At 44.0% G+C, this 15,533-nt stretch overlaps 1 protein-coding gene across 3 annotated transcripts in view; it reads left to right on the forward strand.

The window, feature by feature from the left end:
* Positions 1-15,533, forward strand: part of MTUS2 (microtubule associated scaffold protein 2) — a 262,354-nt gene that overhangs the window by 224,569 nt on the left and 22,252 nt on the right. For all 3 annotated transcript variants that reach the window (XM_066544874.1, XM_066544873.1, XM_066544876.1), the window contains one exon: positions 13,136-13,202. In XM_066544874.1, coding sequence (XP_066400971.1) covers positions 13,136-13,202 — 67 coding nt within the window. The remainder of the gene's footprint in view (positions 1-13,135; positions 13,203-15,533) is intronic.

Below are 15,533 nucleotides of genomic sequence, written 5' to 3' on the forward strand. Positions count from 1 at the left end.
GCAAAGTTGATTTAAGAAAATGGCCATCTGCCATTCTTGCAGCTACTCAGGGGTCTGGAATTTAGATATAGCCTAGCAGGGGATGTATTCCTGGGTAGAGAGCAGGTGAGGAGTTCAGTGAAAACATGCATTTTTCCTTGTGATCTTGGTGCATAAATGATATTTCATATGAGGAAGCATGAATTCCCTGACAGCAAGAGCTAGTTCATTTGGAATGCTTACTTGTACTGTTCTAGACATCAAGAACTAGAAAACATAGTAATAAAGCATTGTTCTCTCATGAATTTTAATCCATGGCCTTGCAAGCTACTGACACTAAAATAAATGTAAGGCTACACTTGCAGAAATAACAAAACTCTGAAGGAATACTGTTTAGATCCTCACATTCTTTTTTTATGAGAGCTGAATTTAAAAAGGAGTCATCTGGCTGGGCTCTCTCACTTGAGAAACAGAGGGCATGTAGTCTGTGTTAATTTGTTAAATTCTAGAGTAAACATTCTATTCATCCAAATATGCAATAGCATAATTGTACAGTTGAAAAACTATATTAAAAAACATTTGTTTCCATATAAGTTGCCTGAGGATCATTAAAACCTCATGGCACTGAGTAATGCACAAAATGTGAAACCTCACTGTAAATCCAAGGGAAATTGCCATTCTGGGGCCATCTGGCATAACTTTCAGCTCTAGCTGAGTCATCTCACTGAAACTCATTCCTGACTGCTCATGACTTCAGAAATCCCGAAATTGCTGTTACATTTTCTGAATTTATTTTATTTTAAGTTAGGCAAGAACAAAAATAAACAACCCCAACCTGGAAAGTAATGAACCACGTGTGTATGTCTGAAAGCAATGTGGAGAACTGTGCTGCTGATGAGAGAGCTGTGTCAGAGAAAACTTGTAATGCACCTCCAGCAAGGAAAGTGAAGTGTAATAGTGAATGTATTTGCTCTCCTTATTTCCACTGTAGTTTTCAGTCTGACCAGATTAGCGTTCAGGATTCCTGTGACAGGATTCTCCTCCTGGCTAACAGCAGAGTGTGGCCTCCATTCCTTGTCCTAGGGAAGTTGGCCTTGTGCTAGCAAAGTTGACTCTCCCCAAATTCACCACTTTATCCCTGCTTTAGTTTTAACCCCCATCTGATTCAGTGCCCAAACACTTGAGGGACTGTAAGGAAGGAAGCTGGGATAAAACAAGTGACCAGGAGAGGGGAAGATTAAAACACTTCCTTTGACAGCAGCACTCATCTTCATTGGTTTCAAGCACTCACAGAAATACAACGTGACTGGAAATTTCAGTAAGTGAAATTGGAAAGAGAATTTAGACTAATTTTACTGCTTGCAGAATTGAAGAATTAACAATACTGACAATAAATGAATTTCAGTCTTTGAGGGCAATGTTTGGCCTATTGAAAAATAGATTCAGTTTTCCTACTTGTCTGCAACTCTGTCAGTATACTCAACTGCCCTCTCGTAGATATCAAAATTCTGACAAAGTCCACCTGCATGTTCTGTCACACAAACTGTAACAGTGTTTGAAGAGAGGACATGCAGAGAAATAGGTTGTGATAATCACATAAAATGTGCTGGATGTCCCTTCTCCTTGCCTTGCTCTCCTGTTTTTGGCATGCCACTCAATCGTTTTCTGAGCCTCCTGTTCAAAATGCATTGCTGGAATAGCATTGCCCTATTCTGCCTCTGCACTGCCTCAGACGAAGTCCTGCCCCCAGTGAGTGCCGCCAGCCAGGCTCCTCCTCATGCCGTCCCTTGGGGTGCTCAGTGTCGGTGTCACCGTCGCCTCCCGCTGCTGACGGCAGAGAATGCCAGGAGGCGGCAGCTGCCGATAGCCTGGCTTATCCATCACTCTCCAGAGCTGAGACATTTCAGACTTTGCAGTGTCTCAGTCGTGCACCAGCTCCTCTGCATCTGACTGTCACGTCTCTCCTCATTCCTGCAGTCTCCTGTTCCTTGTCTCCCTTCCCCACTGCATGTCCCTTTGTCCTCTGAAACGCCACCTGCAGTACAATCTTTCCTTTCTCCTTAGTCTCATCTCTTTTTTTGAATCTGTACTTTTGTTTCTTTACCAGGTGAAGAAGGTTTTGAACTTTTGGTATGCCTCACCTCAGCCTTCTCTCCCAATAATCTCTCTCTGTATCCCCATGCTGCTGCCTTCAGTCCCCTTGGTCCTCACCACTATCGACTTTCTCCTTGCTTCTTTTGTTTATTTCCATAAGCACTGGATACTGCCCTATCAACTAATTCCTAGAGCTGGCAGTCCTCTTGCAAAAAAATTTCCTTCACATTTCCTGTGCTGTCTTTTGCTGCTCATGCCCTCAGAGTGTTATCTATTCAAATTAAATGACTTACTTCACATGCTATGCCCCTCAGCAAGGCTTTCCAGCATTTCATAAAGGATGAATACTATGCAGTTCCCTTGAGGATTCTCCTGCTCTGGGACACACATAGCTCTGCATTACTACCTTTATCTCCCAGAGCTTTCCCCAGTCTTCAGTTCTGTTTTTCCTTCTCCATGGATCTCCATCTTCACACTTTGCCACATCTTTGCACTGTGAAAATCCAGGGAAAGCACTTTATCTCTTCCAGGAAGGTTAGCCAGCCTCCATAAAATAGGGAAACATCAGATACTAATGGTTAGGAATAAAAATCTTCTTATATATGTTAGAATATATGTATAGGACTCTGATGATTGATTGTTTATTCTCTACAGAGCAGAATGTATGCACTGATACATAAAGACCATTATGGAGCTAAAGAGAATAATGTGCCCCATTTGGGGACCATAGTAAATTATATAATATGGCTAATTTATCCCTACCTCTGTCAGTTTAGTTCAGATAGATGTAAAATATTGGAATTGCTTGGGCAGTAAATAGGCATAGTATTATGTGCATCGTGGAGGAAAGCATTGATTCTGTCACTGTAGGGAAAAATTGCTGCCCATGGTGCCTCTTTACCATTAGAATAGGTTGTTTATAGACTGAGCCACTCCTCTGGGACGTTTAGGAACATGCAGGTATCCTCCATGGCCTTTAATTGCCTAGGAGCCTTACCCTGTCAGGTGCTAACTACATTGTGTTTCCACTGAAGTCAATAAATATTGTAAAACATACCCTGTTAAGTCACTTGTCTTGTGCAATTACTTTTATGTTTTAAAATCTAAATTTATAAGACTTCTTTCCTCTTAGGTTTGTTGCTAATCCTTTACATAAGGAACATCTTTCTTTGTGGAACTTACCTGTATTTTCTCTTTCCAGTAATGAAGCAAAACCACCGCTTTTATGAAGAATGTTGTTTTTAACTAACAGTGCAGGTTTTCCCAGCCCATGTTGATCTCTCTTATCCACAGACTTGTTCATTCTGCCTTGAAGGGAAATATGAGCCAGATCTGTTGGGACAGAGCTCCATGCAAAGCAGTTTGGCAGAGGCACATTCACATTCTGGGTGTGGACCATCAGCAAAATCCATAGCAATATATTGGTATGGAAAAGAAAGGCTAGCAAAGTTCATTCCAGGTCATCAAATCCAGATCCTCCCTGTTGCCAAACCCTATAACTTCTTCCCTAAAATGATTGATTTTCAGCTTGAAAGTCATTATATTTTCCTTTGTTTCTACCAGAGGACTGTTTCAGAATCTCTGGTGATTTAGGTATGCCCAAATTCACACCCTTTTACCCTTACATAAATATATTTTTTTACTTTGAAGTACTTCTGCCTCTCTTACTGTTCTCCCTATATTTATAGAAAGCTGTAATTTTCCAACTTTGCTGTTGTTTTCATAGAAGAAGCAGATGTATATTTACATGGCACCCCTCCAGTGGTGTAAGTTATATATATTCTCTGCCTCAGAACTGCTATCCCCCAAATATGGGGAACCAGAACCATCTGAGGTTTCAGGTGAGATCTCTCTGTGGCTTTTCTTGAACCACTTAAACTTCCCTCTTAGCATTTCCAAGAACCTAAGGCTGTATTTGCTTTATTCAGATCTGTACAGTAGACATCATTCTTATTTATCCCATGACTGGATAAGCAACACAGGTTTTTGCTGTTATTTCCAGCTGATGAGTTTCCATCTTCTACTTGAATTTCCTGGTATTTGTCCCTGTGATTGGGACCTTGGACTGCTCAGTATTCTGTATTTCTTATCTTGACTGCCCCTATAGCCCTAAATAGCATTCAGCTTGACAAGCATGGTGTTTTAACTCTCTCACCTTGGTGTTTTAGCATCTCCCCTTGATGGACAGTGCATCCCACCATCACATTAGCATTCACTAATATTTGACCAGGGTCAAAAGTGAATGACATAACTTGCCCCCAGGACTGATTCTTTGAACAGCTCTCTTCATTATCTCCACTCAGCCCAATAGTTCCATTTACTGCAACTCCTTGTCCTCTTCCCCAAAGGCCTCCTCCCCTCTTAACACTTCTTCAGCAACTCCCAAATCTTTCCCAGACTGATGATCAATGTTGTGGTGGTGGCACCACGTGGTCACTTGGTCCCCAATAGGTGGGAGTTAATATTACCCTTATCTAAAGATAGCAATTATTTTGGTGTACAGAGGCAGCAGTCTGCACTGATGTGGATCTATCTGCCTTTGGTGCCCTGTTGTGCTTAACAGGGTGTTTTTAAAATATTATTCCTCTCAGTATTTGATCCAAGTGCCACATGCTACTGAAATCAGGCAGATGGCTCTTGCAGTTTAAAATTAAGAATCAATAATTTTAAAACCTTATTTTGAACCTGCTGTTTAAAGTGTCAGTTCTCATAGAATTTGGGTGTAGGGGCTGGCCTCTCCTTGGATGTGCCTGCTTTGCTGAGTATTTTGCTCCTGTCTCAGTTATGCTCATATCCCTTTCTGTATCCTTAATTCCCAAGGCATTGCTGCCTTCAGGTGTGTGCTCAAAGCCCTCCATGCAGTAACCACCCTGTCCACATGCTGCCACCACAGAGACCCCTCCTAAATTCTTTCTTCATCCTCCTCATTTGTGTGTTTGACTGAGGAACTGCTCTTTAAAATAGTTTATTTTTTCCATTTGCTTTCTTAACTTTGGTCTTTTCTCACCTTAATGCTACACACCTTGACCTGAAAGATGAGGTTTAATTCAAACTGAGTTTAGTCTTACTTTCTCCAAAAGGATCTAAGCTGACCAAAGAGCCCAGAAGCTTTCCCAAGCACATCCTTATCCCTTATCAATCCTAAATCAGCCTGTGGGACCTCAATTCACCCTTGCCAGAAGGACAACAGATGGTTTCTGCTTAATTTAAGTTTCACTTTTAATATTTTCAGTTGACACAGACTGAAGTTACCTGAGAATTTAAATGTAATTTAACACAGTTTTGTTGGACATTCTTGTTGGCTCCTACTATTTTTAAAACCACTTAGTGCATCACCAGTCACAGTTGAACAAACATTTAAACAAAAACATCTATCCAGAGAAGCACAGACTTGAGCATCTTTCCCAGCAGAAGGCAGAGCTGCTCAGCAGTACGGGCAATGTCACTTTTCTGTATGTTTGGTAGTGATTTGGCTTTCAGGAAAATAGTGGCTTTCAGGTTTAAACAGTGGACGAAGCACAAATACCACCTTAGGTATGAGTCATTGAACTCTTTTGCCTTTCCCAGCATTGCCTTTAACGTAAATTGTTAGAGGAAAATTGTTATGTAAATATGCCATGCCAAAGGCAGCAGCCCAGGAGAAATGAGGCTGCTGCAGCTCCATGTCCTGGGTCCAGCCAAGAAAATGTGTTCCTAGTGGGCAAACTGATACAGACCGGATATATACAGCACACCCGTGTGTATAGGCAGCTTAAGGTTAGGTTTTGTGATGTAAATCTATAAATGCAGGGGCAAAAATTTATGCCAGCCCTTGAGACTTACAGAAGTCTCTGAGTACGTTGCAGAGATACTGTTTTTGCCATTATGAGGAGTCAGCGAGGGTACTGATCGTCCTCACGATTTAACTAAACGACTTCACGAAGAGTTCTTTCGGGGCGATTAGAGCATCTCGGGGACCAGGGGGACACCCGGGATGGGGGGACACCCAGGAGAGGGGGACACCCCCACGGCCGGCGGACCAGCTGGCGGCCGGTGCCGCAGCCTGGAGCGAGCGCTGGCAGGCAGCGCCCGGCCTGCGGAGCCGCGCAGCGCTGCGCTCGCCCGGGGACGCGCCGGCACAGCCGCGCAGCACCGCGCAGAGCCGCACAGAGCCGGCAGGACCGCGCAGAGCCGCGCAGAGCAGCGCAGAGCAGCGCAGAGCCGCGGGACCCGCACGGCGGCCGGGAGGAGCCCAGTGCGGCAGATCCGGGAGCGGATTTGGGAGCGCTGCGGGACAGCAACAGCGCCGGCAGCCAGCCGGGACCCGCTTGGCTTAAAGGCGCCATCCGAGCGGGTGCGCAGCACGGGGACCGCGCTCATCGGTGGCCGTGGATGCGACACGAAGAGGAGAGAGAACCCAGCGCCACCCCGGCTGAGAGCCCAGGCTCAGCCTCGGGTTTCAGCGCCTCTGGGGCTGTCGCTGCGAAGTTTCCAGCCTCGTCCCGCAGCCGCCCGCCCCGGCACTTCCCTGCGATGGCGCTGCTGGACGTGCCCTGCTGTGGGCAAGCCTTTGCCAGCCGGAGCAGCCTTTTTCGGGAGAGGCCGGATCCAGCGGCGAGCAGCAGGGCGGTCAGCGGGCAGCGCTCGCCGGGGGCCGAACCCGCCGAGCTCCGCTGCCGCCCGCCCCGCGGCACCGTCCTTTCCCCGCTCCCGGCGCCGCGACCCCGGCCCCGGCATCCCGCGGCGCCCCGGGAGGCACCAGGGTGACAGGTCCCCTTGGCCGGTGTCGGCGCGCCGGGACGTGACATCCCTTTCTGACAGTGTCGCCGCCCGGGGCTCATCCTCCGGCTCCGGGCCGGGCTGGCGGCAGTCCGGCGGCTGTCGGTCCGGTGGGCGGCTGTCCTGCCAGGATGGGCAAATGCTGCTCCACGTGTTTTCCCCCCTCTCTGTGCGAGGACGAGACGGTACTTTTGCCTCTTTTTTAAGTCCTTTAGGGAAAGGGATGGACCATAGCGGTGATAGAGCCTGTGCTGCTGCTTGTCGCTGGGGTCGGTGGCGGATGCGCTTCCCGGGTGGCGGAGAGGGGAGCGATGCTCGGCTTGTTTGCAGTGTGCTGATCTCCCCTTCACCAGGGACAGGTCTAAGTGTCGCTTTCTCATGCACTGCAGTGCCTTACATAAGTTTATCCTGCAGTCTAAATGGAAGGGTTGGATGCTCGTGAAGCAAGGAGGGACTGCTGGCATCTTCTGTAGCAACAGTCGGTTTGATGTTTTGCTCTGCTTTTCTTACATTTTTAATAGCCCTGTGGAGTACAAGTTATAAAGGAAACTTGCAGAGAGTTTTAAAGTTTGAAGAGAGATTATTCAGTCTCTAGCTGTCCTAAAGTTTTACATCTCCAACAGAGGAATGACCCTCCAGTCTAGGAGAAGCGAAACAAGACAAAACTACTTGTTTTCTTACCTTTGTGTGAATCTAAATCAAACACATTCCTAGGCACCAAAATGGGTCATGTAAGAAATGTCAGTGCAGAGGTACATAGAGAGCTACTGCCAACAGGAAAATAGCATGTGCAAGAGAAGTTGTGGGACACTTTGAATACATAGTTTTTCTCATTATTCTTCTGGAAATTTGCCTGGGTTTTATGTACAGAAGAGTGAGAAAATGAATATATGCATTTAATTTGCTTAATAGAAAATATCTTGGCAGAAACACGTTTGTGCAATGTATTCTGTTAGAGTTTGGCTTTATGGTATATTCATATAACTGTTAAATTACAAACTGATAGTGTCTCCCATTTACCTAATGATAGTTCAAATATAGCTTGAGATATGCTACTAACCAGGTTAAGAAAAATGTGAGGGTTAACATAAAACTTGGCAAAGTGCAGTCACTGTGAAATATCTAAATGCTTGTAAACTTTAACCAAACTTTAACCTAAAGGGTGTTATGAAGAAGGATTACCTGACGACTAGCATGATTGAACAGCAGTTGTAAACACCTCTTTTTAAAGGAAGATTGTAGGTAATTTTGAGTATCAGCTGCAGTGGGATTCAGTTATTGCTTCTACAAGTGTCATCTGAAATATTTATTGGTACAAGAGAATTCCCAATGTTTATTATTCTCTTTCCAATTATAATGTAGTACCTTGCCACAGGGAGGTCTGAATACAGCACAACAGTGACTAAGCACCATTTGCAGGTCAGGGATTTTTTTTTTAGTATTTTGAAAGCTCTGCATAGAAGACAGCTGTTCTGGAGAAGCAGTTTTAATAACAAATGCCACAGAGCATCTGTGTGCAGAGAGTTTTTAAGAGATACTGTGGAGAACTGAGAAGTGTTTGTACAGTGGAGACACTGTACATGCATTTGGATCTTAGAATATAAGCAAACATGTAAGCTGGCAGGGTGGAGAGTCATGTCAGTTTGGGAAGGTAACTCCAGGTTCCCATGTTTGCTTCCTAGCTGCTGGTGACTTCCTCTGTGGGTCTGAGCAATTTTCTGTTGTTCCTTGCCTGATCTGACCCATTTCCATTTCTATGATGGGTGTACTATTACTTACCTATTGTTAAAAAGTACCTGGAGGTTTACTTAATTAGTATTTCTAATTCATTAGTACCTCTCAGTTGAGTTATAGCTCTCAGAGGAGAGAGACTTTAAGGCAAACCTCAAATCTGCCTCCCCATCCCTCAGTTATTCCTGGTCCAAGTTAAAATCTCAACTTGTCTCCCTGATGATGTTCCTTGAGGAGTCTACCTGTCATCTGGAAGCTCCATGCAACTAAAGCAGAGCCCTTCATAGAACCACAGAATTACAGAATAGTTTGGGTTCGAAGGGACCTTTAAAGCTCATCTAGTCTGAGACCACTGCAATGAGCAGGGACATCTTCAATGAGATCAGGCTGCTCAGTGCCCCATTCAGCCTCTGCCCACAAGCTTTCATCACTACCTCCTCTCTTAATCTGTTTGGGCAACACCAGCATCTTGCCCATGCTCAGGTCCATATTATGACTTCTCCTACCAAGTTATTTTTCTAGGTCCTTGCATGCAGTTATATCTAAATTCAGCTGATTTTTTTTTTCTGAGTTGCACTGCTAGGTTTGGCCACTGTTATTTAATTGTACAAATTCCTGTTTTATTCCTACACCTCTGCCTACCTGCTGACTACCTGCCTTGCACTGATGTAAGTCATGCCTCAGTCCATCCTCAGCATGTTTTTGGTTGAATTGAGAACTCACATGTGCCATTTTTGATGTCTGTTTCACTTGCTGAAATGCTGTCCAACATCAAGCCTTTAACAGGAAAAATATTGGGACATCTGTGTGCTACAGAGCTCATGATAGGATAGAGTTGCTACTGTGTCTTCTATTCAACAGAGCAGTAGGACAAACATCTCATTCTGCCTGTTTTATTCTACTTTTCTTTCTGTCTGAAGAGATGGGACATATTCCAGGCACAAGACTTAATCATTATGTTGCAGAGTTCAGGAATGAGGAAGATGTTTTTCTTCATCTCCATCATGAGTGTAATCTTATTTTATGAAAATTACTTCACTGTCAGAGTAATTTCTTGGGATGCAGCCAACAGAAGACCTTTGTCATCATTTTTCTAAAAAGTAATGCAGTCCATCATTCATTAAAAGTATGTGAAAAGTAAATGTGACATTTTGATTTGTGCAAAATACACTGTTTTGGTCTCACATTTTTGGGCATAAAAAAAGGAATTCCAGACCACATCAAAGTAATATTTTTTCTTCCTTGCCATTTAACTGTTGCACTGGAAATGGTGGATATTTGCACAATCTCCTTACGGGGTCTCTGATCTTTTCACCTACTGAAAACAGGTGTGCACAATCAATGAACCTTATTAAACCTGAGTTAGATTTGGCCCTTGGATGCTCACCTGCAATGGCTCAACTCCAAGTGATGACCTAGTAGAGAATCCCTGCAAAGCTCCTTTGATATGCTGAGCCTTAGTGGACACAAAACTCTTGGGAGGGCACCTCAACTCTTTGCTCTACTGCTTCTTACCCTGTCTTCTCTTTCAAATACTTTGTTGAGATAATTGATGAAGACTGATTAACCCAATGGGACATCCTCTTGACTTGGTTTCTTATCCATTTGTTTTGGGGAAGTTTTCCTTGTGTGCTTGTGAAGTTTTGAATTGCATTTATGTTTTGACAGTGGATGTATAGGAATCTCAGCACTGAACGTGGTAGCTTTACATTCCAAAGTAGATCCAGATTTGCCCTACTGTAATGTTTGGTTTCCTTAGCTCTGGCATTCCCAGTTCCCTGGCTACACTGACAGTGGAGTGCTGGTTATCTGCAGAGCCACACTGCTGATAACCAGCAGGGGCTCTTTTGTTTTGCATTGCTGTCATGTTTACAGTGTCACAGGAGCTTGTGCAGGCTGAACCCATCGTGTCACACTGGCAAAGCAGGTTGCAGTTACAGAGGATGTCAGGGATTTGTGAGTTCACTGCACATCCAGGAAACCATGAGGCTGTCTTGATGATCAGCCAAAGCTGCACCTCGCTGCTCTTCCACAAGAGGAAGATAAAGACTTGTGCTGTTGCTCTCCAGAAGAACCCTCTGAGAAAGAGGGATTACTGGAGGCCTTGGCACTGAGGGCAACCCTTGCACATCTGATCTCCCAGGAAACATGAGGTCCCAAAAAGCAGACAGGAAGCTCTGACCAAAATAAAACACAGTGCAAGAAGTATTGGCAGAGCAGTAAAATGACAGCCAAGGCACCTGAGCTGTGCTGATCTGGCTGCCAAAGGAAGCCCCAGGGGCTGCTCTGCTCTGGAAACCACAGCCCCAGCATGGTGGGAGGCAGACATGACCCCCACTGCCCTGGTGGCTTGGTGCCCATCCTGGAGATGGAGTTATGGGATAGCACAGTTAAGCTGGCACCATGGCAGTTCTCCACATTTTTGGAGAGGATCCCACCACCAAATGTCCTCAAGGGAAGGAAAAACCTTATCCAAGATAAAACATCATGTAAAATGTGGAGCCTGTAATATTTCTTATGGGGAATCAAAATTTTTAATGCTTTTTCTCCCCAAAAATGGAGGTTTTACTTGCTTTTAACAATCCTATTGAGTTTTGCTTATCAGTAGGTGCTGGCAATGATTTGTGCAGAGCTCCCTTGCTTTGAATGGCTTCTGTTTCAAAGAATGAGAGCTGGTAATTTGAGTGGGTGCTTCCCATCTCCAAGTCCTGCATCCAGTATATCCCTGAGCACCCGCCTTCAAGGGCACCAGGCCTGGCAGTCTGTCAAGAGCACTTCTGAAAATGACTCCAGTGAGTTAAACAGACCATATGGGCAGATGCAATGGTATTCTCCAAAAGGGGAAACCTTACTCCTGTAAGGCTGCTGGTTTGGGAATCTATGTGAAGAAATCTGGTTTTTTACTGTATCAGGCTGTATTTATCTGGACTTTTTTTTTTTTTCATAACTTTTTGACTAATTAGGAAAAAGAAATCCATAAGAATCCACATAATTTTATTCTGAGCCTAATGCAGTTGGTGAGGACTGGACACTCTGCAGTCCTGGCACACAGCCCCCTGTGCATTACTCAGCAGGGTATGGAGCCAGGAGGAGTCACTGGGGGAGCCAGGCCTTGCACTCCTGGCTTCTGCCCATAACTGAATAAGAAAGATGCCCACATCATCTGGGGCTCCTCAAGCCTTCAAGGCTCTCAAATCAGTTCAGTTTATCACTCCATTTACAGCAAACTTTCTGGAAAGGATGTAGTTTGAATCTGGTGGAAATCAACCCAAAAGGGCAGTATGTAAGGGATTAATTCAAAGTCCAGATTCTATTATTCTGGTATTACTAGAAATGAAGTTGTGTTATTTCTCTTAACAGAGTTAAAAGTTAGGTGCAGGAAAAATACCCAGAAACATTAAGTTCTGATTTTTTTTTTTCCACTTTCATTTCTGTAATATAAAACTGACTTGCTATCTTGTCTGCTATGTATCCTGCAGCCAAACTAATCCTGTCTGTGCCCTAGATTTTTATTAGTCTTGCTTGCTTAATACAGAAAGATTTGGTTTCTAGGACTCCTTTTAATCCAATTTACTACTGCACTGCTTTTTGTATTGAATATGATTTTTCTGTAGTGTTCTTTAAGGATTCTTGACCTTTTCTAACCCGGGACATATTTATAGTAACCTGATCTAGTTTTATTAATCATTAGTGATCTTCCCAGCAGGGTACATTCCTTTGTCTTCTTTCTAATATGATTCATGATACATCCCAATTTAAAGTGCCCATATGATTGAACTGCCATGCTGGGATTTATTGTACTAAATCAGACTCCAGTGGATGGAGATAAGAATTTTGTCAGTTGGCACAGCACTAGTCAGGTACCTGCTGTCAAAGTCCTTGCATTTTGGTAATAACACCTTAACATTGCTCATGTAAATACATTTTAATTTTCCTTTAGCCAATTCATCTGTTTTACTTCTTAAATATTCAGATTTCTTTTGAAACTAGTCAAGGAAAGGAGCCTAATAAATAAACAAGATCACAGAAATAGATGTGGAGATGGGCATGACCATCAGGTTATTAGTGGTGTTTGTATGGGAATGCTCACCATGCATAAAATGGTGTGAGTACAGCAATCTGCTCTGTAAGTTTGACTCTGTGAACATATTAATATGATTGGAGGTGGTTAAATGCAGGCTTAAACAGATGAAAAAAATTTAAGTTTTAATAAATCCATCTTGTACATGCAGTCCAGCCATAAATGATATGGCACAGATTGACCACAAAATTATTAAAAAATAGAGATGTCTTTGTAGACACATAGGAGTTAACAGAGGATTCTGCACTGTCATGTGTACATGTACTTGTAGACATACAAGATACTGGTAGCCCATGAGTTGTAGCCCCTAAGCTTGATTTAAAAACTGAATGAGTTCATTATAATCCCACTCCCCTCCCCTAAAAATCCCCTTAAAAAAAAAAGTAGTATGAGGAATCAATCTAATCTGCTTTACTAAATGAACATGTGAAAGTGCTTATCTGGGATAAAACTGGGTACTATACATATTTTTCTCTCTTTTTCCTTAAACAGAATGAAAATGCCCTTGTGAAAATAAAGGAGTTAGGAGTCGAGCTTGAAAAGATCAGGGAGGAAGTTGGTAAGTAGTACAAGAAAAGTAACAACAAAGTGATTTTCTCACTTTACATGAAAGCAGTTATTTTGATTCCCTGTGACCTGATCCTGGGGAACCTCCATGGTGAAATGTTTTCTGAAGCCCAGTGGCAAAGGGTTTTTGTGATTTTGCAGGGAACCTTGATTTTACCTCTTTGCTGTGCAGATGAGTTCATCACCACATACACTTGTGCATCATCTTTGCTATACAAATTGCTCTCCATAAATCCATAGCTTCTGTCCTCAAACACCAGTACTGCTGAGAAGAAAGCACAGTGTGATGAGAAGTGGGAGCTTGGGACCATTGAAGTGCACAGTGACTGGGAATGCATCACCAGCTTATGAATATTGCTGTGTTTTGCAGTTCAGCCACAAACCAAAGGACACCAAGCTCAGAATTTGCTTGTTAATATTTCTAAGGTCTCTTGCTGGTTGAAAGACAGAAAGAGCAATGCATCCCATTTGGTCTGTATGTCTGCATGCCCCTCTTTTCCTTCTTAGTTTCTGATCTAGACAGAAGAGAGAGTGTGAAGATACTGCCACTCCTGAGAGAGAAGGTGGACTTTTGCTCTGGCTTCAGCCAACAGGCTGAGTTCTTCTTGGCTTAAATCTTTCCAGAATGAGTGTGATGGTGGGTTCATCTACCTCAGGGCAAAAGGAGAGCAGGACCACTGCATCAGGGGACACAGGTGTTGGAACCACTGATGACTGGAGCTATGAATAGGGGGGAACCTCTCAGCTTTCCCTGCATGTGGGAAACCAGTTCCTAGGTCACCCATTAAGCAGAGATTGTGTCAAGTGGCCAGAGCACGACAAGTGGCCAGAAAAGGGAGGCTCAGGCCAAACCCTTGTGGGATAGGCAGAACTGCAGATACTCCCTGTGCTTTGCCTTCACCTTGCCCATGACAATCCACTTCAGAAAAGCTGAGCACAGCTCTTTTCAGATGCCCAACATCTTGTGCTCCCTGCTTTGCCCCTCTGAAATTCTTTAGCTGATTGTCATTTCATAGAGAAATGTCCCCATGGCCAATGTATACTGCAGCAATAGCAAAACAGGTTTCCAATTATTCCCTGTTGCCTGCCTTCCCCCATCCTCTGCATCTCTACAGCTCTTACAGAAGAATTGTTGCCACTGGTGCTTTCTTCAGGCAGGGCACATCTGAAGTTCTCAGTTCAATAGCCACTTCTCATTTGAGAGCCCTACCTCAATCTAGCAGGTTGGGTTTGCTCATTTTCCTGAGTGCTTTTTTAAGTGGTGGTGACATGGGAAGGAAAGAGAGGTTCAGTGGTGGAGATAAAGAGCTCTGCTTCCATTTACACCATGTTTGTACAGCTGAAGTGAGCACAAATCCCTGGTGGTTTTGCTGGAGATGAGAACTTTGCCAGGGGTAAAACTGGTGTCAGCTTGGGGGTCCCAGAGCAGCATGCTCAGTAACAGAAGATCCCTGCTCTGCCTGCCCTTGCCACTGCCCTTGCACATGCAGCAACAGACACTTCCTCTGCACAAAGCTGAGACCTGGTGGCATGTGTGGGGACAGCTTTGGTAAGAACCACAGACATCCCAGAAAAGCAGCCTGAGCTGCGCTGCTTCAGAAGGGAGATAAGCTGGAGCTGTGTATGAGCTTTCTTCCTCAGAAAGGGAAAAGATGGTGAGAGAGAGTCCTTTCCTCTGTGGTCCTGTGGGCATGTGTAATGGAGAGGAGTTATTACAGGCCACCTCTTTCTCCCATCACTCTGAGAGACATGGAGATGCTGAGCAGAGGCTGTTTGTGAGTGACACGGGTGGCTGGTCACCTGCTTGGTGGAGGAAATCCTCTCTGTGCAACCCTGAGATGCAACATGGCCAGTTAGAACCACTCCCACCAGGGATAAACAAAAAGATGAACATGTGCAGGTATTGCACTTCAGGAGAATGTGAAATAATTCATCAGCAATAAAAAATCCTAGTATCTATCCCTACATATGGAAGGTAAATAACTATGCTTTTTAGTATAAGTCAAAAATTGCTGCACAGTCTGTTTCCCTTTGGTATAAAATTACAAAACTTAATTTTGTGAAACAACCAATGTTTTAAAACTGTGGACAAGGTGAAATAGTAAATGCCATGTACATGAGAGCATTTCTCATCAGTGCAGCTCTTGGCAGTCTCTAAAGCAATCCAAGCTGAGGCTATTACTGCAGACATGAGGGTGCTCCTGGACACAGGCACCCCACCTGTGCTATAGGAGGATTATTTTGGTTCTCACTTTCAGATGGATCAGTGTGTTGTACAATATTGTACATTATTTATACAAAAGAAGGATGAAACAGTCCTTTA

This window comes from Molothrus aeneus, chromosome 2, assembly GCF_037042795.1.
Source record: "Molothrus aeneus isolate 106 chromosome 2, BPBGC_Maene_1.0, whole genome shotgun sequence".
Lineage (NCBI taxonomy): Eukaryota > Metazoa > Chordata > Aves > Passeriformes > Icteridae > Molothrus > Molothrus aeneus.